This window comes from Anastrepha obliqua, chromosome 2 (genome assembly GCF_027943255.1).
Source record: "Anastrepha obliqua isolate idAnaObli1 chromosome 2, idAnaObli1_1.0, whole genome shotgun sequence".
NCBI classification, from domain to species: domain Eukaryota; kingdom Metazoa; phylum Arthropoda; class Insecta; order Diptera; family Tephritidae; genus Anastrepha; species Anastrepha obliqua.
This window is the reverse complement of record NC_072893.1, coordinates 96,919,684-96,946,618: the sequence shown is the minus strand read 5'-3', so window position 1 is coordinate 96,946,618 and position 26,935 is coordinate 96,919,684. Positions and strand designations below refer to the sequence as shown.

At 37.9% G+C, this 26,935-nt stretch overlaps 1 protein-coding gene across 1 annotated transcript in view; it reads right to left on the bottom strand.

The window, feature by feature from the left end:
- The window catches only part of LOC129239399 (protein eyes shut), a 31,984-nt gene extending 8,455 nt beyond the window's left edge, over positions 1-23,529 (bottom strand). The window contains exons 1-4 of the mRNA XM_054874865.1: positions 23,398-23,529; positions 11,298-11,436; positions 6,194-6,352; positions 5,801-5,992 (exon numbers count right to left, since the gene is read on the bottom strand). Coding sequence (XP_054730840.1) covers positions 5,801-5,992; positions 6,194-6,352; positions 11,298-11,436; positions 23,398-23,529 — 622 coding nt within the window. The remainder of the gene's footprint in view (positions 1-5,800; positions 5,993-6,193; positions 6,353-11,297; positions 11,437-23,397) is intronic.
- Positions 23,530-26,935: the final 3,406 nt, after the last annotated feature.

The window sequence follows — 26,935 nt, the reverse complement described above, 5'->3', positions numbered from 1 at the left end:
GTTTGGAATTCCTTCGATAGCGAAAATTGCAGCTAGCGCAGAAATTGTATCAGCTGTAGTTGTAGTCGTCAGTTGAGCAATGAATGGAAATTGCGAGAATGCATCCACACAAATGAGCCACATAGAACCGAAAAACGGGCCTGCAAAGTCGACGTGGACCCTTTCCCATGGATGGTTTGGTTCAGGCCAACCTTCGTATTCTCGTGCTGGAGCAGGGTTTACAGCTTTGCATATGTCGCACTTTGCAGCGAGCTTGGCAATATCGTTGTCGATGTCCACCCACCATACGTGTTGTCTGGCTAATTGTTTCATCCTGGATGTACCCCAGTGACCATCATGAAGTAATTGAAGAACTTGTTGTTTCAAAGATGCTGGAATAACTACACGGGTATGTTCCGCTTGAAAACATAGAAGATTGTTAATTATTGTCAAAGAATTTTTCCTATTGAAAAATGAACGAAGATCAGAGTCTTGAGGAGGTAGCTTTTCTGGCCACACATTTTTTACAAAGGCTGTAACTCGGCGTAGAATGGCATCTTTCCCGGCGTGCTTTAAAATAACGTCTGGATCTATCGGCGTATTAATTGTTTTAACGTTTAAACAGGCTTCTTGTTTGTCGAATTCTCCATCAGGCCCTAGCGGTAGTCGTGATAGCGCGTCTGCATTTCCATTTTCAGTAGTTTTGCGATATTTGACATCGTACTTATATGACATGAGCGTTATGGCCCAGCGTTGCAACCGATGTGACGTCATTGTTGGTAATTGGCTGCTTGGGTTAAATATGCTAACCAGCGGTTTGTGGTCAGTTATTAACGTGAATGGTCTACCATAAAGATATTGGTGAAACCGTTTAACCCCAAAAATGATAGATAAGCCTTCTTTTTCTATTTGGCTGTATCGAACTTGATGTTTGTCAAGCGTCTTTGATGCAAAAGCGATTGGCCGCTCACTGCCATCAGGATAGGTGTGCGAAAGCACTGCACCAATGCCATAAGATGAAGCATCAGTGGCAAGCACTAGAGGTAATTGCTCGTCGTAGTGCGCAAGTTGCGTAGCGTTAAGAATATGCTCCTTAAGTGATATGAACGCTTGTTGTTGTTTTGGGCCCCACGTAAATGGGACGTTTTTTCGGCGTAGCATATTGATAGGGGCAGATATCTGGGAGAAGTTTGGTATAAAATTATGGTAATAGTTAACCTTACCCATGAATGCTTCGACCTGCTTGATGTTTTTTAGTGGCTTAAGATCTCTTACCGCTACCAGGCCGGATTCGTCTGGCAAAATTCCACCTGCGCTGATTTGTCGACCCAGATACTCGATCTTTTCCTGGAGAAAAAAACACTTTTGCTGTTTGCATTTAATACCGTTGCTTTGAAGAACTTGGAGAATGTTTTCGACGCGTTGCATGTGCTCATCGAATGTTGGCGCTGTGATGATGATGTCATCAAGATAATTGCCACACCCTTTGATGCCTTGTATAAGTTGCTCGAGATACCTTTGAAAAATTGCTGGCGCGCTGGCTATTCCATACGGAAGACGTTGATACTGATATAGCCCCAACGGCGTGTTGACTACCATGATTGCTTTTGAATCATCGTCTAGCTCCATCTGCAGATACGCGTCCTTAAGATCAATCTTAGAAAAGTTTTGACCGCAGCGAATTGCGTGAAATAGACTTTCACGTGTAGGCAATGGATATTGCTCTATATCTATTTGCGCGTTGACAGCTTGTTTAAAATCACCGCATATACGTACTGACCCATCAGGTTTAGGTACAAGTACTATAGGCGATGCCCATTGCGAAAACCTGATTGGTTTCCAAATTCCGGCGTTTGTAAGTCTTTCTGCTTCTTTTTTGAACGCAGACATTTGCGAAAATGGCATTTTCCGGCTTTTGAAAAACTTAGGCGTTGCGTTTGCTTTTAACTGCACGGTAGCTTTGAAATTTTTTATTGTGCCAAGTGCTGGAGTAAACACCTCACTATACTTCTCACAAAGCGCGTCCACTTGTTTCACTTCTTTCTGGGTGATTTTTGAAATTTGCTTTATTTCAAACCCAAATTGTTTGAACAAATCCACACCAAAAAGATTGTCACCACTCTCAACGTTAGCTACCACAATATCGACTTGTTTTATTTTGCTACCACATTTCACAGTTGCACACAGTTCACCCAGCACTGGAATATGCTTTTCACCGAACCCGTATAAAATTCTTTTAGTTGCGCGAAGTTTTGGGCTATTTATTTGTTTATATGTATTTAAGTTCATCACCGAAATTGTAGCACCTGAATCCATTTGAAATTTTATAATTTTTCCGAAAATTTGCAAGTTAATGTAGTTTTTATTATTTTCTGCTTTTACAACTCCTGTTACACTGTGCACTGTATCGATATTGTGAATATGTTGATTTGCTTTTTTGTTTTTATTTTTGTTCTCATGGAAGTTTTTGCTTTGTTTACTCATACACACTTGCACTATATGGCCTTTTTTACCACATTTGTTACATATTGCGCTGAATTTGCAGCTTTGTCGCGAATGAGAACTGCCACAACCCGAGCAAGATTTAAATTTTGACAAATTCCCGGTAATGCAATTTGCGTTTGTTTTTTGAACATTCACAGCGTTAACTGGAATTTCTTTTTCACTCACTTCTTCTTTGATTGCTTGTACTGTTTTTGTTGTTGCTTCAAACGACTCAGCTATGAGCATGACGTCGGCAAGGGTAGGTTGTAATTTTTGAAGCGAAGCGGAGCGGACAGCGTCGTGTGGTGTATGCGTGATGAGTTGGTCGCGGATCATCTCATCGATGTATGTGTGAGAGCAGTTAATTGCGGAGCACACGAACTGACACTCTCTTGCAAGACCACGAAGTTCGGCTACATACTCTCTGTAAGATTGGTGCGGCTTCATGTCCCGTTTAAAAAAATCGTAACGTGCTGCGATGATGTGTCGCCTTGACTGGAAATGTTCTGTTAACTTTTCCGTTAATTCTTTGAATGTTTGTTCTTGCAATTTAGTACTTCCAAAAAGATTTTTTAGAAGTTCAAAGACTTCTGCACCAATCCACGACAAGAAGAATGATTTTTTCTTTTCCGCACAATTGACACCGTATGCACTAAAATGTTGGTTGAGTTGTTCCAAATATGACTCCCATGTCTGCTGGTCTTTGGCAAACTTCGGGAATGAAGGCACTATGGTAGAAGTTGTACCATCTGCTTGCTTTTCAAGCAGCGCCTTCATCCACTTATTTTGCTGTTCAAGCAAATTTTTCGCGAACTCTTTCTGTTCGCTTAAGAGTTTTTTTAAAACTTCGCTGTCGTTCGACATTACTCATACACAGTTTTTTCCTCGTCGCCAATTGAAATAAGTGAGACCGAATTGAAATAAGTGAGACCGAATTGAAATAAGTGAGACCGACGCGCTTTCCATCTAAAACTGCACTGCTTTATTTAATCCTTTCATTTCTATACAGAGTTGCATAATTTGCCAGTGTTACCTAAGTAATAAGGTGTAAGCAGTGTTGCATAACAACTTACATAATATATAAGTTATATACATATAACTATAATTTATAACAGGTGTAATAAAGCAAGAATGACGAATACAAAATTGAGCCATACCAAAGGTCATGACGCGGGTACAGAAAGTAAAAAACGAAAAGAAGGGGAAGCAAAAGTAAGTGGAAAGCCTAGAATGATTGCATGAGTAGTGCGCTCATATTATATATTTCACGAGCTTATGTTTGCACACAAATGTTTGTTTATTTTCTGTATTAACGCCACTCAATTGTCTAATTCGCCATTAACAAAGTAGCGGCAAAGGGATGGCATCATTTTTGTATTCGGAAATACGTTGGATTCTTCTTTTGGAGACATCTTACTTACAGACCTAAGAACTTCCCTTTTTCATGCATTTAACTATGGAGAAAAAGTTTCAAAGAACCTGTGCATAACATAGTAGATAATAAATAATAAATATTGTAGGCGTCGATGCCATGGCCTTACTTGTAAAATTTACTTGCTTTTAAGATTTACTCTTTAAGTTAATTTTATAAAAAAAAAATAAATAATAATAGTAAGTACCAGTGCCCTCTTCTTCCTGTGGAATGTTCCTTTGGTTTCATATGCCAGGTAGGCATAGGTAGCTTGAGTAGAGTGACGATCCTCAACCATGGTTATGCTCAACCTAAGGTTTATTTTTGGCGAAGCCAATGCGCATCGTCTTCAACTTCATCTCGAAATTGATATTTCACTTTGGCCTAGAATCTAGTATTATTCTCAAATACCTAGCTTATTTATTTGGACTCTACGAGTTACATAAAATATAGAGATTAAAAATCAATGCTTTCAAAAATTCTATAAATCTTAAAAAGTGGATATCATACCGACAACCTCAAGCAGACACATTTACTAATAACGGGTGATCAATCATGAGGTGCTTTTTTCAATAGTTAAAAAAAAAAACAAAAATGTAAATTATGTTCAAAACCTTTATTTATCATTTGAAAGGACATTCTTTGACATTTACTTTTTGAATATGACTTCATTCAAATGTTGGCCGCAACTACGCTTATGGTGGTCCATTCTGAAGGTCCAATTTTCATTTCGACTGGCATGTCGTGAATAACACGTGTAATGTTGGCTTCCAGAGCTTCAATCGTAGCTGGTTTATCAGCATAGACCTTGGACTTCACGAATCCCCAAAGAAAAAAGTCCAAAGGTGTGATATCACAAGATCTTGGTGGCCAACTCACAGGTCCTAAACGTGAAATCAGCTGCTCTCCGAAATGACTTCTCAATAAAGTCATTGTTTCACGAGCTGTATGGCAAGTGGCTCCGTCTTGTTGAAACCAAATGTCGTAGAGATCATTAGATTCAATTTCAGGTAGCAAAAAGTCCGATATCATGGTACGGTAGCGAGCACCATTCACAGTTACGTTGCGGCCATCATCATTTTTGAAAAAATATGGACCGATGATTCCACCAGCCCATAAACCACACCAGACCGTTGTTTTCTCTGGGTGTAAAGGTAGCTCTTGAACCTGTTCTGGTTGCTCTTCATCCCAAATACGGGAATTTTGCGTATTGACGTAACCATTGAGCCAGAAATGCGCCTCATCGCTGAACAAAATTTTGCTTCAAAACAGCGGATCTTCTTCAATCTTTTCAAGAGCCCAATCAGCAAAACGGTGACGTGCAGGAAGGTCATTTGGCTTTAGTTCTTGTACAGGCTGTATTTTGTATGCTTTTAAATGAAGATCCTTCCGTAAAATTGACCAAGTTGTTCCATACGACAGTCCAAGTTGCTGAAAACGGTGCCGAATCGATTCATCGCGGTTTTTACGTACACTCTCTGCTACTGCCGCTATATTCTCAATGCTTCTTGCTCGACGTGGTCTATTTGGTCGAGAATTATCCACCAATGAATATTCGGATTCAAATTGGTTGATGGTATGTCGAATAGTGTTTAAGGCAGGCCGATTATGTTGACCATAATGCGGTCTAAGCGCACGAAAAACATTTGTCACAGAACGCTGATTTTCATAATACAGTTGAACAATTTGTAGACGTTGTTGCGGTGTGAGTCTTTGCATGATGAAATGCCAAACGCTGTTCAACAAATCCACGATGACAGTTTGCCACAACTCGCGCGCGATCTGTAAAAAAACGAAAATGAAAAAAAACTCCTCTTAATTGATCACCCGTTACTACAACTATTTTCTTTGGAAATTGATCAGCTACGGAATTTTTCAATTAATTCTCACTTAAACCACACACCCGCACTCCGAGTTTGTCCTCACCTGTTTGGCACAACAGTCCAGTATAGCCTGGCAGGCAATTGCATTCGAGTGGCTTTTGACATGTGCCATGTTGGCAGCCGGGCAACACGGCGCAATCACTACAGGTGCGGCCCGCCCAGCCTAGACGACAGCGACACTCACCAGGTGCCTCACAGTAGCCGCGTGTACTATGACAGCCCGAACGGCAGGTTGCTAGAAACAAACAAAAACAGCACCGAAATAAAATGCAATTGAGATTGGAGCGGCTTTAAAAAGCAAGTAGCCGTATTCACTTTTGTTGTTATATCTACATTTGTGTTTGTAAGAATGAATGATCTGCTAAAGACCTACATAAATTTTGCTTGAATATGAGAAATTTTAGCGAACACACATACATATATTATATTTACTTACGTTCGGTACAAAAGAGACCATCCCAACCAGGTTTGCAGATGCATTCGAATGGCCGGTTGCAGTAGCCATGTTGACAGCCTGGCAGTGGTATGCAGCGTTCACAAAATTCTCCTGTGTAACCGATGCGACAGCGACACTCGTCCGGACGTTGGCAGTAGCCTGAAATGAATACAAATCTTTTCATTTGTGTGTTTACAAGTAAAATGTTTTGGTTAGTGTAGATTTGCGTGCATCGAGGTGTGTATTCTGTGATAAGCCTAAATAAGCCTGAAGAAGTCTGCAGTTGAGTTTGATATTAATAATTGGTCAATACCGATACCAACCAAAGTGGTTATACCCGCACATTTACGATAATAAATAACAATGAAAAACGATAAAATTGATTACTTGCATGTGGGAAAAGCTAAGAAAAGGAATTGTTGAAACTTGTGAAAAAAATAGTTCAAGCAGAAAATAATTTGGTTTATTAATAGGGAATCTGATGTTATTTTGATAGAATTTTCTTGCTTGAAATCTTGGTCATTCCGAAATTAAGTAAAGCGCAGCTTAATCGGAGATTAAGATATACGTAGAGAAGAACTTGCCACCTTAAAATGAAGATCGTCTGAGATAGAACCAGAAATCTTCAATAATGCCGTGGAAAGTTGGGTTGATAAATTTTAAAAACCAGAACGAAACTATGAAATGGGGTAGTTAGAAAAAACAGGCATATTTTCTGAATACTTGAATTTCATCTTACAACAAAATTTATACATTTAACTCCCATACAATTGTCGTATTCAAACGAGGATACTTATAAAGATACTGCATAAAAGGAAAAATGTGTAAGGTGTCGTTGGTACGTACATGAAGTATGAGAATATTGTTGCTACAACAATAACATTGTACTACATGCATAAACTGCAAACTATAAATAAGAGCTATTTTGTGCACAGAGTGTTTTAAATGTTCATATTGTACTGAATGACGCGGCGTATGAGTGATCTCAATGGGCAAATAATGGACTTTTCATTGTGAAGAAACTGCTTTCGATTTTTCTAAAATGTGACGTATTCTTAACCCCAAGTAAATTTAAAAGCAAGAGCTAGCTTATTTGAAAAGTATTGAAAGTAACACCAATGATCAAAATGTATGCGCCATTTTATTATTTCATATTTCATTTGAATACATAAACATTTTTATTATATTATTAGTTCAATTTTTGTTACAGGTCGTTTGTAGTTAACGTGTTAGTGTATCTTTTACAATGGAAACAGCAGAGTGAAAGGGAAACGTTCTGTGATGAAGTTCTTTGTTTTAGAAGGTTTATCATTAACACTGCGTTACAAAAACGAACTTTTTTTCTGTCCTATGAACCAAATATACTTTTTCAGAAAGGGGAGAAAAAATAAATTTACACGTGTATCGGCGATTTTCATGTACACGTCAGAATTTTTTTTTTTTATGTATAAAATATAGAGCTCGTAGTCCGCCTGTGTGAAAAACTTTGGATCAATTTTTAACCCTTTTTCCGTGATCCAATCGCGCTGAATTTCTGCAGGCAGACTCGTGGAAATGTTTTTATTATGTAAAATTAAAAAAAAATGTTATCAATTCTCAGATTTTCTTGAATTTTTTGTTTCTAAAAAAAAAAAAAAAAATTTTCTAAATTTTCGGCTACCACGTACGGAGCACTGCAGTGAAATGTGCTACTTTTGCGTAACTTTTACTCAAACTAAAGGTTACCAATACTTTCGCCGCAACAAAATTCGCTACGCTAATGTAGAATCGGTTATTCCAGCGGTTCTGTACTCACCAGAAGAACGTATAGCGGCTTCAATCGAGATTTTTGATGATATTCCCGAATTAAGGGATGGAGAACCAACAGTAGCGCCAACAATGCTATCAACATTTCTTGCATCGAATGCGAGATGCGGGGAACCAGAAGTATCGGAATTTGTACCAACACCCAGTGAACTTGGGACTGCAGTGCCGCATTTAGTAACGCAAGCCGACTTCAATGACCTTGTACGAGAAGGAAATTTGTCAAAGAGAGCAGCCGAGCTCTTTGCATCACGTTTTAAGCAGTGGAATATAGTGGCGGCTGACTTTAAAATAACAGCTGCTCATGATCGACGTAGTGGTATTCCATATGACGAATTTTTTAAATTGCACGAAGATCGGGAAAAAAACCTGGCTTATTGTTGTGATTCGATGTTTGAAAAAATTGGTTACCCTCATATTTCAGAGGAGTGGCGACTTTTCATCGATACATCAGTCAACAGCCTTAAAGCTTACCTGCTTCATATCGGTAACAAATATCCAGCTGTCCCGATCGCATATGCCACCAACCTCAAAGAAACATACGAAGGCATGGAATTAATATTACAGCTGATAAACTGCCAAGAGCATAATTGGAAAATATGCTGCGATCTAAAAGTGGTCGGATTACTCATGGGTGTTAAGCGTGGATTTCCAACCCACCAGTGCTTTTTGTGTACATGGGAAGGTCGCAAAAGAGATCAGCATTACACTGAATTTAAGTGGAAGCCGCGCACATGCTACAAAGTAGGCGTAGAAAGTATAGAAAATCTACCATTAGTGCAGCCATCTCAAATCATTTTGCCATCACTACACATTAAGTTCGGTGTCGTATCAAATTTTGTTCAAAAACTGGATCGTGAGGGCGAGGCGATTGCAAGTTTGCGCAATATTTTTCCGAAACTGAGCGGCGCAAAGATTCATGCAGGTATTTTTTTTACGAAGGCTTTTAGTAACTTTATTTTTTTAATGATGTGTATAATTTAAGGTGTTTTCAGTGGTCCGCAGATAAAAAAAATAGTTGCAAGTTATGAATTTTCATCAAAATTGAATGCTATCGAACAACGTGCATGGAAAAGCACAGTTGCCGTTATTGAGCAGTTTCTTGGCAACAAACGAGCTCACAATTATAATAATATTGTTGCAGAAATGATTTCGGCATATGGCGAAATGGGCATATTAATGTCGCTAAAGATCCATTTCCTTCACAATCATTTAGATTGATTTAGGAGCTTGTAGCGATGAACATGGCGAAAGGTTCCATCAGGACATTGCGGCTATTGAAAAGCGCTTTAAAGGACAAGACATTACGCATATGCTTGGCGAATACTGTTGGTCTATTTGTCGCGATACTGACACAAATGCTTACAAACGCAAAAATAAATTGTGACGTGTACATGAAAATCTCCGATACACGTGTATTTTTATTTTTTATCCCCTTTCCGAAAAAGTATATTTGGTTCATAGGACAGAATGTGTGTAACGCGGTGTAATAAATAAATCTATTCAAAAAGTTGAATACGTTTTAAAAAATTCATAGGTGTTGCATTTTTCATACAGCGGTGCAATTTAGATACATAATATTTTTTTGATGACATTTGTTTTTCGACAGTAGCGGTGTGTTTCTGCTGACAAGTCCATTTTTATTAAAACGCCTTCGCACAAGTCTGCTTGAAATATTCATTTATTTCCAGCGTAACCGCTGGATAGTACTAAAAAGGGTCACGCTTACTTTTTTTAATGAGGGCCTTGTCTTGCTGAACTGTTGTCATACTCAGCGACTGGCATCTCAGCGTGCTCTGTCTAATCTACAAGAAAGGGGACATAAAAGAGCCTTTCAAGCGTACTTTGTAAAAGACAAAAACCCTTCATCACAAAATGATTGGGCCTTATCAGTATGGTTTCAGACCTGTGGTTTCGACCAAATATTCACATTACGCCAAGTCCTGGAGAGTACTTAAAAGAAGCAGATTCACACTCACCACCTTTTCGTTGATAACAAAGCTGAATTAGAGAGTATGATAACGGATCAGCTGTATATCGCCATGTCTGAATTTGGTATTCTCGCAAAGCTCATCCGGCTTTGTAGGATGACTCTAATAAATATTACCAGCGCAGTGAGTATTTGAAAAGATCTTTCCGAGTCATATGAAACATAGCGGAGATTCAGACAAAGGGATTCCTTATCAAGTGACTTGTTCAACTTGGTGATGAAGAAAACTATTCGCATCGCCAATATCGGCATCTCCGGCAATATTTTCTATAAAAGAGTCATGCTGCTCGCTTATGCTGATGATATCTGAGTATTTTTTCGCTTTATTTCGAAGGTAAAATTGGCACTATTAAAATTATCTGATTTATAGCAGATATACATAATTTTGTTCGATAACTTTTGTCCCATCTGAAACTAGTTTCCTGATACCGTGACTCAAGCAGCTTTTGTCCTCATTAGTCAAAAATATAAGGAGCCCATTTTCACAAGCCTGCCATGAAGCCAGACTAATACCAGTAAAAAAGTTTTGTATATGATTAAGAGTTTATGGCGGAGAGTTTAAGATGTGTACTATTCTCTATAAATGAACCGACATTTGTACTCTCTGTAATGAATTTTGGGCGTTGTTGATAACATTGACATAGCAAAACCTTTTTGTCTCAGGCTACATTTACATGAGGCGATTTTTTCTAAGCGTTTCAACAAACAAAAATCGCTCTTGTAAATGGTGATTAACCAAAGTATCCGGCGAAAATATCGCTCGCCTTAAAGTAGGCAGCAATTCTTCCACCAACTTTTTCTCGGTGCCACTCTGAATTTCATATGTGTAAATTTTTTTTCCGAAAAATACACTCTAAAAAAGTTACCAAGTTACTTAAATGTTCTTTTTTATACATCTCTTAACAGTTAGTTTCTCTTTAAACTCTTTCAACTTTAGTTGCTCGCGTGAATGTTGTAGACGTGCAGCTAAAAAATTGTCAAGCGAAACAAATGGCATCTGTGATATTAAATATTTATTTTTGGAACTAAATTTATAAGTAGGTCTATACATATATACGAGTATACTACATGCCTTAATTTTGGCGCACAGAGCATGAATTTGGGAAATGAGCTTTAACAATTTGCAAAAGCAGAAATGTCCAAAAATGTATTTATTTGCTTGCCATGTGGTTTTATTCGTTTAATTCCACTCATTTCCTGATACTGCTGCACTTGTTTTTATTCAAATAAACCTATTTTTATTGTGTTCATCAATTTATTGTAATTATGGTACTCCTTGATTTATTTTTAGATTTGCCAATTTCATCTTACCATTCATTGGGTCGCATCCTTTTCGGCACTGCGGCACTTGACACAGGTCACCCTGCCATCCGGGCAGACATTTGACATTACCCTTTTCATCGCAAATGTAATGTAAATTAATTTTTTCCCGTTGCGTTTTTTGACAAGCCTGAAAATGATATAAAAATTTTCAATCATTGAGTTATGAATAGTTGTTCATATATTTAGAATTTTTATAAATAAGGAAATATATATTTTTAGTTATGAATCATAAATTATGGTTTAGAGTTGTATTTTTAACACGAGCGCCGATGTCAACGATAGGGTAAAACCGAAATGTATTTGCAAGAGATAGTAAAGGCGAATAGAATACAGAAGGTGACGCCTTCCGGAAGCCGTTACTTTATTTTTCGTAATAATATAAAACAAACAAACGGAAGAGATAGTATATGCTTGTAAAAATTCAGTGAACGGCTTGGTGACATTTAAACAAAAGAATTTAATGAGAACTAAGTGCGGCATGTTAATTTGTGAAAAGACGAATTACAAAAATACCTCAAAATACAGTTGTGGGCGTTTTAACCGATTACGCCGTGTGAAGAAAGTATTTGTGCCCATTCCAATCGACGAGACTTGTCCGCAGGCAACAATCCTTGCGTCAATTGAATCTTATGCGGAAATAAATGCAAATCAATGCGGATAATTCGTTGTAAAGTGGTCCGAGCAATGCCCAACTGCTGAGAACGGCGATTTTGGGATGTCCTTGGCGACGTCTCAACACTGGCCCGTACAAGAGCAATATTCTCATCCGATCGCCTTGGTCGGTTTTGATTTGGCCTCTTTGGATTAGAAAGAGCATCACAAGTCGAAAACCTTTAGTACACACGTTTAATGGTATTCTTAGAAGGCACACTTTTCAAATTATTAAATTTTTTATACGCACGTTGAGTTTTCGCAATTGACTTCTTTTGTTGAATGTAAATTTCAACAATTTGGGAGCGTCGCGTGGCATGTACTGTTCCATGGTAAAAATCTGCTTGGACTGACGCTTCCAACGCGGTATGTTATTAAGCGATCTGACGTCTTTGTCAAAAGATACAGGGTTGCCAGATGGGTCTGTCGAATATTAGCATTCCTGTATTTGGCAGTTTATATTGCTTTCGCCTACTCCTCCTCTTCACATGCTAGTATATTCCCGGTATATGACGTCGCAGCGAATTCAGAAGGCGCAAACTTTTATTTTATCATTCTTGAGATGTGGAGATATTAGAACTGCCGATTTGATTTTTTTCTTCGTTCACGGTTTAATATGCCAAATTGGAATTTGTACATTAAGCGAATTCTCCTTGCTTATTTACATCTTTATTGATTTTATCTTGTTAATTAATTCATTGCTTACATCAGATTGCATAGAGTTTTTCTTGTAGTGTGCATTCTGTTTTTAAAAATGGTTCACCAGATAAAGTACAAAGATGTATTGCCTGATGTTAAAAAAAATTAAGAAATATTATGCATAACAGGCCGGGTCGATTTGTGGGGAGGCAAAAAAATCGCCCATTGCTCTGTGAAAATCATATTCTAGGGATCAAAATAAGAAACTTTGCCGAAGGAACCATACCTCTAGAACGAATTCTCATGTCCCCCAATTTGGGTCGAACTTTTTAGTTTCTTTTCTCATGTAAAGGCCAAAAATGGTGATATTTTGAAATGATTCTATGGGGAACCCCCCAGGGGAGTTCCAGGGGGTGTGCCACTGGCATGGGTGGATCGGCCGTCCAAAGTTAGTGGGGGTCGGTCATACATTTGGACTCGATTGGAGTACTCTAAATGGGTCAAAGTGGGAGTTTTCGTTCGACCCAAATTGGGGGACATAAGAATTCGTTTTAGAGGTATGGTTCCTTCGGCAAAGTTTCTTATTTTGATCCCTAGAATACGATTTTCACAGAGCAATGAGCGATTTTTAAACCAACCCGCCCTAATTCATAAGCTAGAACTCCAAATCCAAACTATTCATTCCATCTATTTTACGATAGCCCTCGATATGTTGACTGAATTCAGTGCGCGTGACGTATTATAAATAAAAATATGTGCCTATGCAGTGTGTATTATTATAAACCATAATTACAGAAATCCGTCTATTTGCTCTAGGTTATAATTGAGGTACTGTTAGGGCACGGTAAATCAACATTTGCTTACGTTTGGCACATAACTCGAAAAACTGTGCACAAATTTTTGTATTATAAAGGGTGGTTTTTTAGCTATTATCTTTTTAAACAGTTGGTTTAAACAGCTGACGCACGTTTCGTGTTTTGTTTCACTGTCAACCATCTTCAGTTTGGTCTATAATTTAACCATGAATCGTCTTACAAACGAACAACGCTTGCAAATCATTGAATTTTATTATAAAAATGCGTTAAGAAAGTTTATCGCGCCTTCTTCCATTTTATGGTCAGTTTAATCGACCCACTGAAGCGGCTATTCGAGCTATTGCAATATATTGTGACTAAATTTAGAACCAAATTTACAACACGCTTACGTAGAGTGCGAACTGAAGAAAATATCGCAGCTGTATCGGCCAGTGTTAATGATGACCATCAGTTATCGATTCGCCGCCGTTCGCAACAATTGGGCCTCTGTTACTCAACAACGTGGAAAATTTTGCGAAAGAATTTAAGTGTGAAGCCTTTCAAAATACAGCTAATGCAAGAATTGAAGCCGAACGATCTACCGCAACGCAGAATTTTTGGTGAATGGACTCTTGGAAAGTTGGCCGGAGATCCTCTTTTTTATGGAAAAATTGTGTTCAGCGACGAAGCTCATTTTTGGATCAATGGGTACGTAAATAAGCAGAATTGTCGATTTTGGAGTGAAGATCAGCCAGAAGAACTGCAAGAGCTACCAATGTATCCAGAAGGGGTCACAGTTTGGTGCGGTTTATGGGCTGAAGGTATCATTGGACCGTACTTCTTCAAAGATGCTACGAATCGTGAATGCTGTGAATGGTGAGCGGTACCGTAAAATGATATCCAACTTTTTTCTGCCCAAAATGCAAGAGTTGGACTTGCATGACATGTGGTTTCAGCAAGACGGTCCCACGCGCAACAATGGACTTGTTGAGAGGCGAGTTCGGCGAACATTTTATTTCAAGTTCGAGACCTGTCAATTGGCCACCCAGATCGTGCGATATAACGCCTTTCGATTATTTTTTGTGGGGCTATGTCTAGTCAGACAAGCCTGCTTCAATTAACGCATTGGAAGACAACCGTAAAACATTTATATGTGAGATACCGGCCGAAACATTGGAAAGAGTATGCCAAAATTGGACTAAGCGGATGGACCATTTGAAGCACAGTGGCGGTCAAGATTTGCATGAAATAATCTTCAAACATGGAGTGTACTATCGATTTAAATAAAAATTTCATGCATTTTTCTGAATTTTACGTGTGTTTTTTTGAAACACTTTCCTATAGCTCTTAAAAATCACCCTTTATATATCTTTATTTATTTATTTAATTTTTAGTCAAAAAAACAAAGGTTCTTACTGACTATTGACTTGTTGTTGTTGTTGAAGTGGTTGAGTAGTTCTATTTATCATAAATAATCTTAATTAGCGACTAGCGCCGTTTTATTACCACTGTTCTCGTGCAAGGTCGTGTTTTTTGTTTTTTAAGTGGGATCCATTTCGTGAGATCCAGATATAATAGCAAATTTTTAATCTCTATGTCTGAGATTCACACAATTTGCTGTAGGAACTGTTTACCGAATTAGGGAAGTCTTGATCTGGCTAACCCTGGGCATTCGCATAAATAGTGGAAAAGACTTTTTTTCAGATGGAATTGAGTCTAGCTGCATGATCCCCTACCTTTCAGTGACCTGTAAGGGTTGCAGTGATACGAGAGATGCTTGGGCGAGAGCATCCCAACAGGTAATTCGTTCTCTGGATGCTGTAGGACGGCTATATTTTTTTTGTCGTGCGACGCAATGGATGTTTTTATTGTATTGAATGGGGTAGCAACTGCCACCGCCTCTGCTATATCTAGAGCCGACCCTCTTCTGGCTAGCTCGTCTGCTCTCTCATTACCCTCTACATTCCTGTGTCCGGGAACCTATATGTAATTTGAAGCCAATGACCAAGCAGTTTTAGCTCCTCTTAACAACAACAACAACCTTCTGCATTCAATCGCTTTAATCAAATTAATAACAAGCGGGAGCTATAAGAGGGATATAGGATAGAAAATTGTATAGGGGCATATTTAAGAAACATCTTTGTACCCGTTCTGTTCTTCTGATAGGAAATTTGTGATAATCGCTCCAATTAAATGAAGCATATTCCAACTAGACCGAACAAGCGCGGTAAACAATAATTTCATTTGTCTAAGGGTTTAAGAAGTTTGAACTGCTACGTCTAAACAACCCTAATATCGAGTATGATTTTGTAATGTAATTGATATGACTTGAGAATAAAACATTTGTGTGAAAAATTATTAGAAGGTCTTTGATGTCATCCTCAAATTGGACGACTTTATTAGAGATATATATTAATATGACGATTGTAGAATACCACCAGATTTGGAATATGTATTTTTCAGCCTGAAGCCTAAGCACATCCTCTGGGTGTTTTTTGAGGCAACAATTTTGTAGTCGTCTGCATATAATAAACGCAAATGAGAAGCATATCTTTTATAAAAAGGACGAATAGCAATTGCCCAAAACTCTACCTTGAGGTACCCTAGAAATGGCAATGAAAAGGCGGAAAGAACCCCTTCAATTGTAACAGGACAACTCCTTTCATTCAGATAAGATTTTAACCATGGGAGAAAAACCGAGTGAGAGAAAGTCCAGTTTACACAAAAGAATTCTCTGTGACACAGTGTCAAAGACCTTGGAGAAATCAGTGTAGATAGAATCAACTTGAAATCCAATCGAAAATGATTCAATAAGATGTCCCCGGTACAGAGACCTAAATTACCAAAATTAAGGGATGAAAACTAAGCAGATAGCGGAATATGCATATATATTATATATATACGTATTATGATACATATTATATACAGGGTGGGCCATATAGCGTTTGCTTTTTGAACCACCTATTGTTTTGAAAATGGAAACACAAATGATATGTCAAATGTGTTCATAATTTACTTAAAGGTTTGACATTTACGAAATGGGACGCTATACGCTTGAACAAAATTGGGAAATATTGAAAGCCTATTTCCAAAGTGGTCAGTCTTCTACTCAAACTGTGAGAAATTTGGAAATAAAATTCCAAAAAAAGATTTGCCAACAAGACAGTTTGTGGATCAATTTGTTAATCGTGTTCGTGAAAGTGGATCGTTAATGGATAAGACAACACGTGAACGTGCTCCTACAGTGCGTACACCGGAAAACATTGCTGCTGTAGCCGAAAATGTGCGTGAACATCCAATAACCTCAACTAACATTTTTACCGAAAAATCATCTTTTCTGATGAAGCTCATTTTCACATCGGTGGCTACGTCAATAAGCAAAATTGTCGGATTTGGGGCTCAGAAAAACCGCACGTTACTGTAGAGAAGCAAATGCATCGACAACGAGTCACTGTTTGGTGCGGTTTTTGGTCTGGCGGCATCATCGGGCCATTTTTTTTCGAAAATGAGCGAGGAGCCGCGGTTACAGTAAATGGCGAGCGTTACCGTGACATACTCAACGAGTTTTTGTTTTCAAAAATTGAAGAGGATGACATGGACGACATTTGGTTTCAACAGGACGGTTCAACTTATCACACTGCCAAAGTTTCACTCGAACTTTTTGCTATCGTTTTTGAAAACCGAATAATCAGCCGAAATTCCGATATCAATTGGCCGCCTCGGAGCTGTGATTTAAGCCCGTTGGACTATTTTTTGTGGAGAGCCGTTAAGGACAAATGCTATGCGAACGATCCAGAGACGATTGATGCTTTAAAACACGAAATCGAAGTTGCCATTCATGAAATTGGAGACCAACCAATCGAAAATGTGCTTAAAAATTGGGTTGATCGAATGGCCTACCGTACAGTCAGTCGTGGCAGCATTTGAAGGATATTATTTTTCATTCATAAATGACACTGTTCAATCTTCAAAATAAAAAAAAGAGTGAAAAAATATTGATTAGTTTTTTTTTGTATAGCCGATTCAAAAAGCAAATTTTACATGGCCCACCCTATATGTATAGCAATATAAGTACCTGCAGTTTTAGGCCGACTTCACAGTGTTTATTGCCTGGGGCTTTGACCCTGCACACTTCCGAATGGTAGTCACGTATCAACTAATTCGGGTACGGCGGCCGTCCTAATTGTATTATTTATTGCTTTAATGTTTTTGTATACGCTTTCTAATGCTATTGCATTTACGTAGCATTTACATATGTACATACATATACACGATTTCTGTTAAAAAATAAGGTGAATTTTCAAATTTCGCGGGCTACGTACAGTCATTTTTCGATTATTATTATTTTTTATAATATGTTGGTACACTCGTCTCGAAGATAATATTTACGGTTTTAGCAATATAGCATTTTTAGTTTGTTTGTAAGACGCATAAATAAGTTAAGTGTTTTGCGTGTTACGCGATTTTCTGCTCAAATTTTTTCGTAAGTTTTTCATAAAAATGCGCTCTATTTTATGACAAAAACCTCATAAAATAAACTTGAAAATTTCTATAAAAGTCCCAAACATTTTAACAAATGCAAAAATTGCCATTAAATTTTTCAACTTTTTAATACAATTTTTTAGAAAATTTGTGGGTACGCAGTTTTCTGTCCATTCAATTTTGGCACATGTTTGGTAGTCTTTCTCAACATCCACCGTTGCGGATGAGTTGGTGCGTGTCTACCATTCGGTAGTACCCTTTTCGAGTGCCCGGGCATGAAACATCAAATGATAGCAACCGTTTTCTATAATCGCAGTTGTCCCTCAGCTGGCAAATGTTTGAGTGTACTGCTTCTTATAAAGAACGATCTTCCGTCCGGATGTGAAAAAACCTCTAACTGGTGGATGAGCTCGGTCACCAACCAACAAAGGATATAGACGCCATATGTTGAAAAGTACGAGTATTGAGGGCAAATATTAAAGAATATGAATTTTTATGTGAATTTAGTTTATTTATTCAATATCCTTCAACTTCTAATGGTCGTCCAATAATTTTATATAGCTTCTGTAATCCTTTTCCGGAAGCTCTGAAAAATACTGAAAAAAAATTATGGTAATACTGTAATTACCATAATTTTTTTATGAATTTCTGTTTTGATAAAACTTTCAAAATGAAAGATTTAATTTTTTTGTGCCAAAATAAATTACTTTATCACTAATAGGACTATTGTTAAGTTCGTGCGGTTTTACAACAGATGGCGTAACTTGATTATTATTCCATCGATCCACATTTCCAAACATTCATTGGAGAGCTACTGTCGTAAGGCACAAACGTCAGTATAAGTTTTTTATTTGAAGCGTAAACAACAATATTTTTACCACACTTGAAAATGTCGAATTTCGTGCCAAATAATGTGTTTTTGCGGGGAATTTTTTAATATGAAGAAAAAAGCAGCCGAAAGTCATCGTATCTTGGTGGAAGTTTATGGTGAGCATGCTCTAGCTGAGCGAACGTGCCAGAAGTGGTTTGCACGCTTTAAAAGTGGTGATTTTGGCTTGGAAGACGAAGAACGCGAGGGTGCGCCGCCAAAGTTCATGGATACCGAATTGGAGGAATTGCTCGATCAAGATCCGGCTCAAACGCAAAAAGAGGTTGCAAAAACTTTGGGAGTTGATCAATCAACCATTTCCAAACGTTTAAAAGCCATGGGAATGATCCGAAAGGTAGGCCATTGGGTGCCGTATGAATTGAAGCCAAGAGACGTTGAACGCCGTTTTATGGCATGCGAACAACTGCTTCAACGGCACAAAAGAAAGGGTTTTTTGCATCGAATTGTGACTGGCGATGAAAAGTGGGTCCATTACGACAATCCAAAACGTCGGGCAACGTATGGATACCCTGGCCATGCTTCAACATCGACGTCGGCGCAGAATATTCATGGCCTGAAGGTTATGCTGTGTATCTGGTGGGACCAGCTGGGTGTTGTGTATTATGAGCTACTGAAACCGAATGAAACGATTACGGGGGATGTCTACCGATGACAATTGATGCGTTTGAGCCGAGCACTGCGAGAAAAACGGCCGCAATACGCCGATAGACACGACAAAGTTATTTTGCAACATGACAATGCTCGGCCACATGTTGCACAAGTGGTCAAAACATACTTAGAAACGCTCAAATGGGATGTCCTACCCCCCCCGCCGTATAGGCCAGACCTTGCGCCATCCGATTACTATCTCTTCCGATCGATGCAACATGGCCTGGCTGACCAGCACTTCCGTAATTACGATGAAGTCAAAAAATGGATCGATTCGTGGATTGCGGCAAAAGCGACCGAATTTCTCACAAAGGGAATCCGTGAATTGCCAGAAAGATGGGAAAAAGTAGTAGTAAGCGATGGACAATACTTTGAATATTAAATTTGTAACCATTTTACGTCAATAAAGTTTCAAATTTCGAAAAAAACCGCACGAACTTAACAATAGTCCTATTAATTGATATTCAGCTTATTCTAGTAAAATAATACACTAGCACTTAAACTTTAAATGGCTTGTAAACAAATAAAGATTTGACAGACCAAAATAAAATTTTTTGCGTGGTCAAATGAAAGATGAGATGAAAACGTAGCGGAGAAATTTTCCTCTACTGGCTAATAAGTGTCTCCTTCAATAATTTTCAGACAACCAGTAATGATTAAAACAGTAAAGTACTTCTTTCTTAAAAAATATTACTTTGCACATATTTTGGAATTTCTAGTGGTTCTATGATACCCTCTCTGTGACAATAAACAATCTCCTAATTTTTGCATATTTACATAAACTCGTGTGCATAAGAGTATGCACCCAAAACAGAATTAAATCCTCTCAATCGCTTGACAAGCTTAAAGCCGCTTCGTTTACAGATTATTAAGCTTCACGAATTTTCTACAAGTCTGTAACAATACGTATCGTGCGCTGTGTGCCTAAGTGATGCCTTCACGCGGTAACCGACTTCTGGCGGAAGTTCTTCACGAACCACGAGGTCAGCTATGAACCCTTTTATTTCAGTATACATATGTATGTACAGTTAGTAACATAATATAAATAAGTATACAGGAGCCTCATTTATGGAATTTGACGCTAAAGCTTTCCTTAATATGTAATCAAAATATTTCATACAAGCTTTCATATGCGCCTTAATTTAGCGGTAAATTTTAGGTACCGTTATCCACGCTTTGCTTTGTCTTTGATGCCAACGAAATTTATGTCACAAAAGTTAGTATACAGAAAACAATTGTTCAGTTAGCATAACATTTACTTTTACGTATTGATTAAAGAAATTAAAGCTACTAAAAGGAAATAATTAAAGTGAGTATAAAAATTTAGGGAAGTACGTTTTGTATAAATTTTTCCGACATTTTTAGTAATGGCACCAAAAGGAAAAGAGCTTTCTGATGATTTAAGAAAACTGATTATAAAATACCACAAGGAACGTAAATCATTGCGAGAAATCGGTTGTTTGATAGATAGGAGTTTTGTTACAGTTCAAAAGATTGTGAATAAATATAAAAGTGCGGGAAGCACCACTAATAAAGAGCGTTGTGGGCTTCCGCCGCTCTTAGGTCCCAGAGGAAAAAGCTGAGTCGTTCGGAAGATCAGGACAAACCCCAAAATAAGTGCCCCCAAATTGAAATCTGGAGTTAAAAATGAGACTGGAAAACAATTTAGCACCGAAACTATTCGCCGGGTTTTGCATAGTGCTGGTTATCATGGGAGCAATGTTAGGAAAAAACCCTTCGTGAGTATTGTCAATCAGAGTAAACGGATTTCATTTGCAAAAGATCATGAAAAATATGACCAAACGTTTTGCAACCACATCATATTTTCTGATGAGTGTAAGTTCAATATCTGCGGATCTGATGGCCGTGAAAACGTTTGGAGAAAAGTTAACGCGGAATTGGATCCAAACAATATGACCGGCAGTGTGAAGCATGGAGAGGGCTCTGTGATGGTTTGGTGATGTATGGCTGCGAACGGGATTGGAAACTTGATATTTATCGAAAATATTATGGACCGATATGGTTATTTAAAGATTTTGAAAAAAATATTTTAAAAGAAAGCGCTACGAAATTAGGCCTTGGAGGAACGTTTATCTTTCAGCAGGATAATCACCCCAAGTACCCACTCAATATTGTACGAGCGTGGCTGTTATATAATGTGCGAAATCAGCTGAAAACACCGCCACAGCCCCCGGATACCAACCCAATCGAACATTTATAGGAACATTTAAAGCGGAAAATACTTAAACATCCGAGTAGAAATAAAGAACAACTGAAAAAGTCCTTCAAGAGGAATGGAATAAAATACCACCAGCTGTAACTGCAAACTTAGCGAAATCAATGCCATCACGACTTAAAGCGATTGTAAAGTCTAACGGTTATCCTACCAAATACTAGGATTTGATTTTAATTATGTTTTTGATCTCACAAATTAATAATAAAGATTGTCAAAAAAGTCTTGCGGTATTTCCGCAAGCTTGTCTTTGCAAGCGCGTAGTTCTAGTTGCATTCGTCGCATCGGTTCACGCTAGAGCTTTTTGGAAAGCTCTTTTCACGTGCTAACACGTGTTTGATTAATTGTTGTTTGCTTTTAGTCGTTCGTGAGTTATAGCGTCGCAAACATGGAGCAAAATAAAGAGAAAATACGGGATATTTTACAGTACTACTACGACAAAGGCAAAAATGCATCTCAGGCTGCCAATAAAACTTGTGCAGTTTATGGACCCGATACAGTTTCCATTTCCACCGCACAACGATGGTTTCAACGTTTTCGTTCTGGTGAAAAGGTGATCGAAGATGCGCCACGGTCCGGAAGGCCTGTCGTCGAAAATTGCGATAAAATCGCTGAATTGATCGAAAGAGACCGGCATAGTAGCAGCCGTAGCATCGACCAAGAGCTGGGCATGAGTCATCAAACCGTTATAAACCATTTGAATAAGCTTGAATTCAAAAAGAAGCTCGATGTATGGGTGCCACACGACTTGACGCAAAACAACATTTTTGCCCGTATGGATGCATGCGAATCGCTTCTGAATCGCAGCGAAATCGACCCATTTTTGAAGCGGATGGTGACTGGCGATGAAAAGTGGGTCACTTACGACAACGTGAAGCGCAAACGGTCGTGGTCGAAAAGCGGTGAAGCTGCCCAGAAGGTGGCCAAGCCTGGATTGACGGCCAGGAAGGTTCTTCTGTGTGTTTGGTGGGATTGGCAGGGAATCATCCACTATGAGCTGCTCCCCTATGGCCAAACGCTCAATTCGGACCTGTACTGCCAACAACTGGACCGCTTGAATACAGCACTCATGCAGAAGAGGCCATCTTTGATCAACAGAGGCTGAATTGTCTTCCATCAGGACAACGCCAGGCCACACACATCTTTGGTGACGCGCCAGAAGATCCGGGAGCTCGGATGGGAGGTTCTTTTGCATCTACCGTATAGTCCGGATCTCGCACCAAGTGATTACCACCTATTTCTGTCCATGGCGAACGAGCTTGGTAGTCGGAAGTTGTCCACAAGAGAGTCCTGTGAAAATTGGCTCTCCGAGTTTTTTGACAATAGGGAAGCGAGCTTCAATAAGAGGGGCATTATGAAGTTGGCATCTCGTTGGAAACTCGTCATCGAACAAAACGGTGCATATTTGACTTAAATCGCATTATTATAACCAATTTCATGAACAATTGAAAATTCAATAAAAATACCGCAAGACGTTTTTGACAACCTATATGATGAACTGTATACTTACTTTTGAGACATGCATTTTTATAAAGTTTAATACAAAAAGCTATAATTTTGTTCCTTTTTAAAATTTTGTCATTATTTTGATTAAATATGATTTTTGTATTTCATTCATGTAAATAAAACACAATTTTGCTATAACAGGTTGTTTGAAGGAATCGATTGGGGGAAAATTGAAAACGTATCCCGTGTATACTTACTTTTGTTACTAACTGTACATACTTAATCCATTGATTCGTTAAAACTTACCCTTTGCTTCCATTGTGGCACATCCGAATTTGCATATCTCAAATCATAATTTCGTTTGTGATATGAAATTGCCGACAGTAGTGCTGGTGTCAGCATAAAAACGGCCAAATAAATTGGCCAATTGGAACTCATCATGCGTTTCTATTATTTTTGTTTTTTTTTTCACATGTAATCAAACAATTATGTAATCAAAATATTTTTTATAAAATTTTGGCGAGTGCATTTATTTATAATATTTTCATGCAAACGCCTGTAATACAATTCGCACTTTCTTCTGGCACAAATCCAAACAATGAAACCGGTATAAGTATACCAATATGTATGTATGTATGTACAAGTAAAAAATAAATAAATAAGTAAAATATGAAAGCAGAGCAAACGCATAAAATTAAATCAAAAAAATCACAACAAACAATAAATAAACATCACATGCGGGTAACTATAATTTGTGGTTCGTGTGTTTATGTGACATACATACATACATACGACATGAAAGTGAGAAAAAAGCGACGCGTAGCATGTTAAATTCTCGTTTAGCGCGTCTTGACTAGTGAAGCTACAAAAGCTCGCCAATGCGTCTGCGCGCACACCAGTCAGGTAAATAATAACAACAGGTGAATATAACATAAAAAAATGAAGTAAAAATAAAAACACTTTCGACATGTAGTAAATATGTAGGTATTGGGAGAAATTTCGATGACAAATTTAAAGTGGCTAGCCGCAATAATGAACGAGCACACAGTTTCGGCTTGCACGAAAGTGCAAAACGATATTTGTTCACGAAATTAGTGGATTTCATTTAACTTCTTGGACTTTTCGAATAAACTAAAATTAAATATTTTATTTTGCACATATTTTCGAACCTTAATTTTAATATTTAAATTAATGCAGTAATATCCCGTTAGTTTCAAACAGGTAGCACATGCAAATGTTTACAGGCCCAACACGCATTTTACTTTTATGACCAAAGTCAATAGAACTAGATTATGACGGCATATAAGTATTGAAGAAAGTACATACATACATATGTAAGTAACCTTTAACAAAAAACAAAAAAAAAAATCAATTCAAACAGCAATAAGAGCTTCCGCATACGTATGTATATGTACGTATGTGTAACTAAGAAATTCAGTCACTATTTCGTAGATTATTTTTCATGTATTGGCACACTGATATTTAAATGAAAACAAATCATTGTTGGCTTTTTCAAAAATACCACTTCACAAGATTTAAAATACGCACACATACGCATGTATGGATTTTTTAATTTTTATCAATGATTTTCACTGTTGCTTTCTTCCGTTACCGATTGTCCAACTACTGCGCGCAGCTCTGTTCAAACTAAATTATTTTTGACCATTCAAATGCAGTTCAAGTCCATGGCCACGTGAAATGTGGCTTGAGTGTTTTTGATTTTCACTTCTTTATCATTTCGCAGAAGCCACAGTAGCTGAGCTTGAGTTTGAGTGAAAGCAGCGGAGTGCGGCTTTGTTGATAAGTTGATTTTGAAGTATGTCAACTAGTTTGTGTAAATCAGCTTTTGGAGTTGCTACAAGTTTTTCGATAGATTATATGGTTTTTGTTAAATTTATGTTGTCGCTTTATTATATGGACACTGCGAGGCGTACGCTGTGCGGAAAAGTCGTTCGGTATACAGTGTGTGGTGAAAGTGTCGCTCTTCTGAAAATTAATCCGCCGACACCTTTCCTTATGCGCCTTCTTTGTGCCTCATTAATATGGTTTTCTTAATATATTATGGCTGCTGAAAGTGAAAAGTTTGTATAAAGCTTATAAGTTTTATCGCAAAAGATCCGATTTAATACTCATACTATTTGTTTATATCTGCATATATTCTTCTTTCACAGCATTACAATACGGGGGATGCGTGAAAGCTTCTTCCACAATGCTCCTCCAAAGCGTTCGATCTTGAGCTTTTGCCTCGCAGTTACGTATTCCCAAATCCTTGAGATCGTATTCCACTACATCTATCCATCGGTTCTTCGATCTGCCTTTGGCCTCTACGCCCATCAGCTTTCGTGTCATGGCTTTCTTCACTGCACAGTAAGCAGGCATAGCGGTAAGATGACATAGCCATCTTATGCGCTACGCTTTAACAAAACACACAGCTGTGTATCGTGTAGTTCGGAGTTGTACCGGATTTTATAGGTACCATCATCCATTCGCATTAGGCCAAAAATCTTTCTTAAAATTTTTCTTTCCACGCTAGCAATCAGCTCGCAGTCAGCAACTTTAAGAGTCCATACCTCACATCCATACGTTAAGATTGGTCGGGTAAGGGTCTTGTGCATTGTTAGCTTTGTAGATTTAGACAAAAGACGGGACTCGAACAAGATAAAGTGGGACTAATACGTTTTGTTGAAGGCGTTGATGCTATGCCTGACTGCAGAAGTTGAATCACCGCTACATGCGAACATAACTCTCAAATACTTAAAATGCTGCATTGCTACTAAAGTATAAGCTCCCACATGAAAATTTTGAACCTGTGTAGTCCCGCCACGGCTTCAGTAAATATTTGCTATTGCTATCGTTTACAAATTTCTTTTCTTTAATTTTTAAAAAGTTTTGTTTTTTTAATGTAATCTACATACATACATAGTATATTAAATTTTATACATAACATACAGAGTTACCGGCTAAGTCATCCTAGATTCTTTTACAAAATTTTTTTTTTGGCGTACCTCCATTTTCGGTCACTACATCATATAACTAAATTAACCAGAAATGACATAAATGTAATGTCCTTCTATTTCTAGAACAATATTCCTGGTACTTCAGTGTATGTATTTGATTAATTTTATTCTTTGGTTGCAATATAACAGCTAAGTTATGCGTTATATTTTTGTTTCACTAAATACATTTTTTTATTTCTCATATATTATCAACCCGGGTGCAATCGGACATGGGATGTGCTTGTCATCGAGCTTCTAATTGGAAGCTCCTAATGAATTTAAGTACTTCTTTACCATATACAGAACGAATTTGCTCCCAGGGTATTACAGCATTTATCAAAGAGTTTAGATGGTGTATGAGATTGCCGTGCAGACTGGGCTGCCTGGCTGCTTGACAAAATAGATATAGTCTTCGAAGTAGTACCTGACAGTTTCTGCTAAAAAATTCTATGCTATGGATCTGGGATAATTGCTCGTTGGTATCGGTCTTTTAAAGTGTGGCCAAAGACACCCCCACAAGTCCTACCGTCTGCCAGTTTCGACGAATTTGTGTACCAGATTTCTGAAACAGGTTTAATGTATGGATTACCTATCTCGCAGGGCTCTCGAACTAAAATAGACAACTTTTAATTTCTAGACAGCTTTAGTACAGGAGTTAAGGCATCACGCATTTACACTAAAGGATTTGTCATTAATTTAATTTCAAGTTCCATATGTCCTGGGCAATTTTCGAAAATTGTGATCAGAAATTTTATTAAGTTTTAGTTTCCTGAGGTAATTTCCAACGATACTTCTCTATTATTTATTAGTTTAATTTAAAAAAATCAGATCGAGTAAACCATCATGCT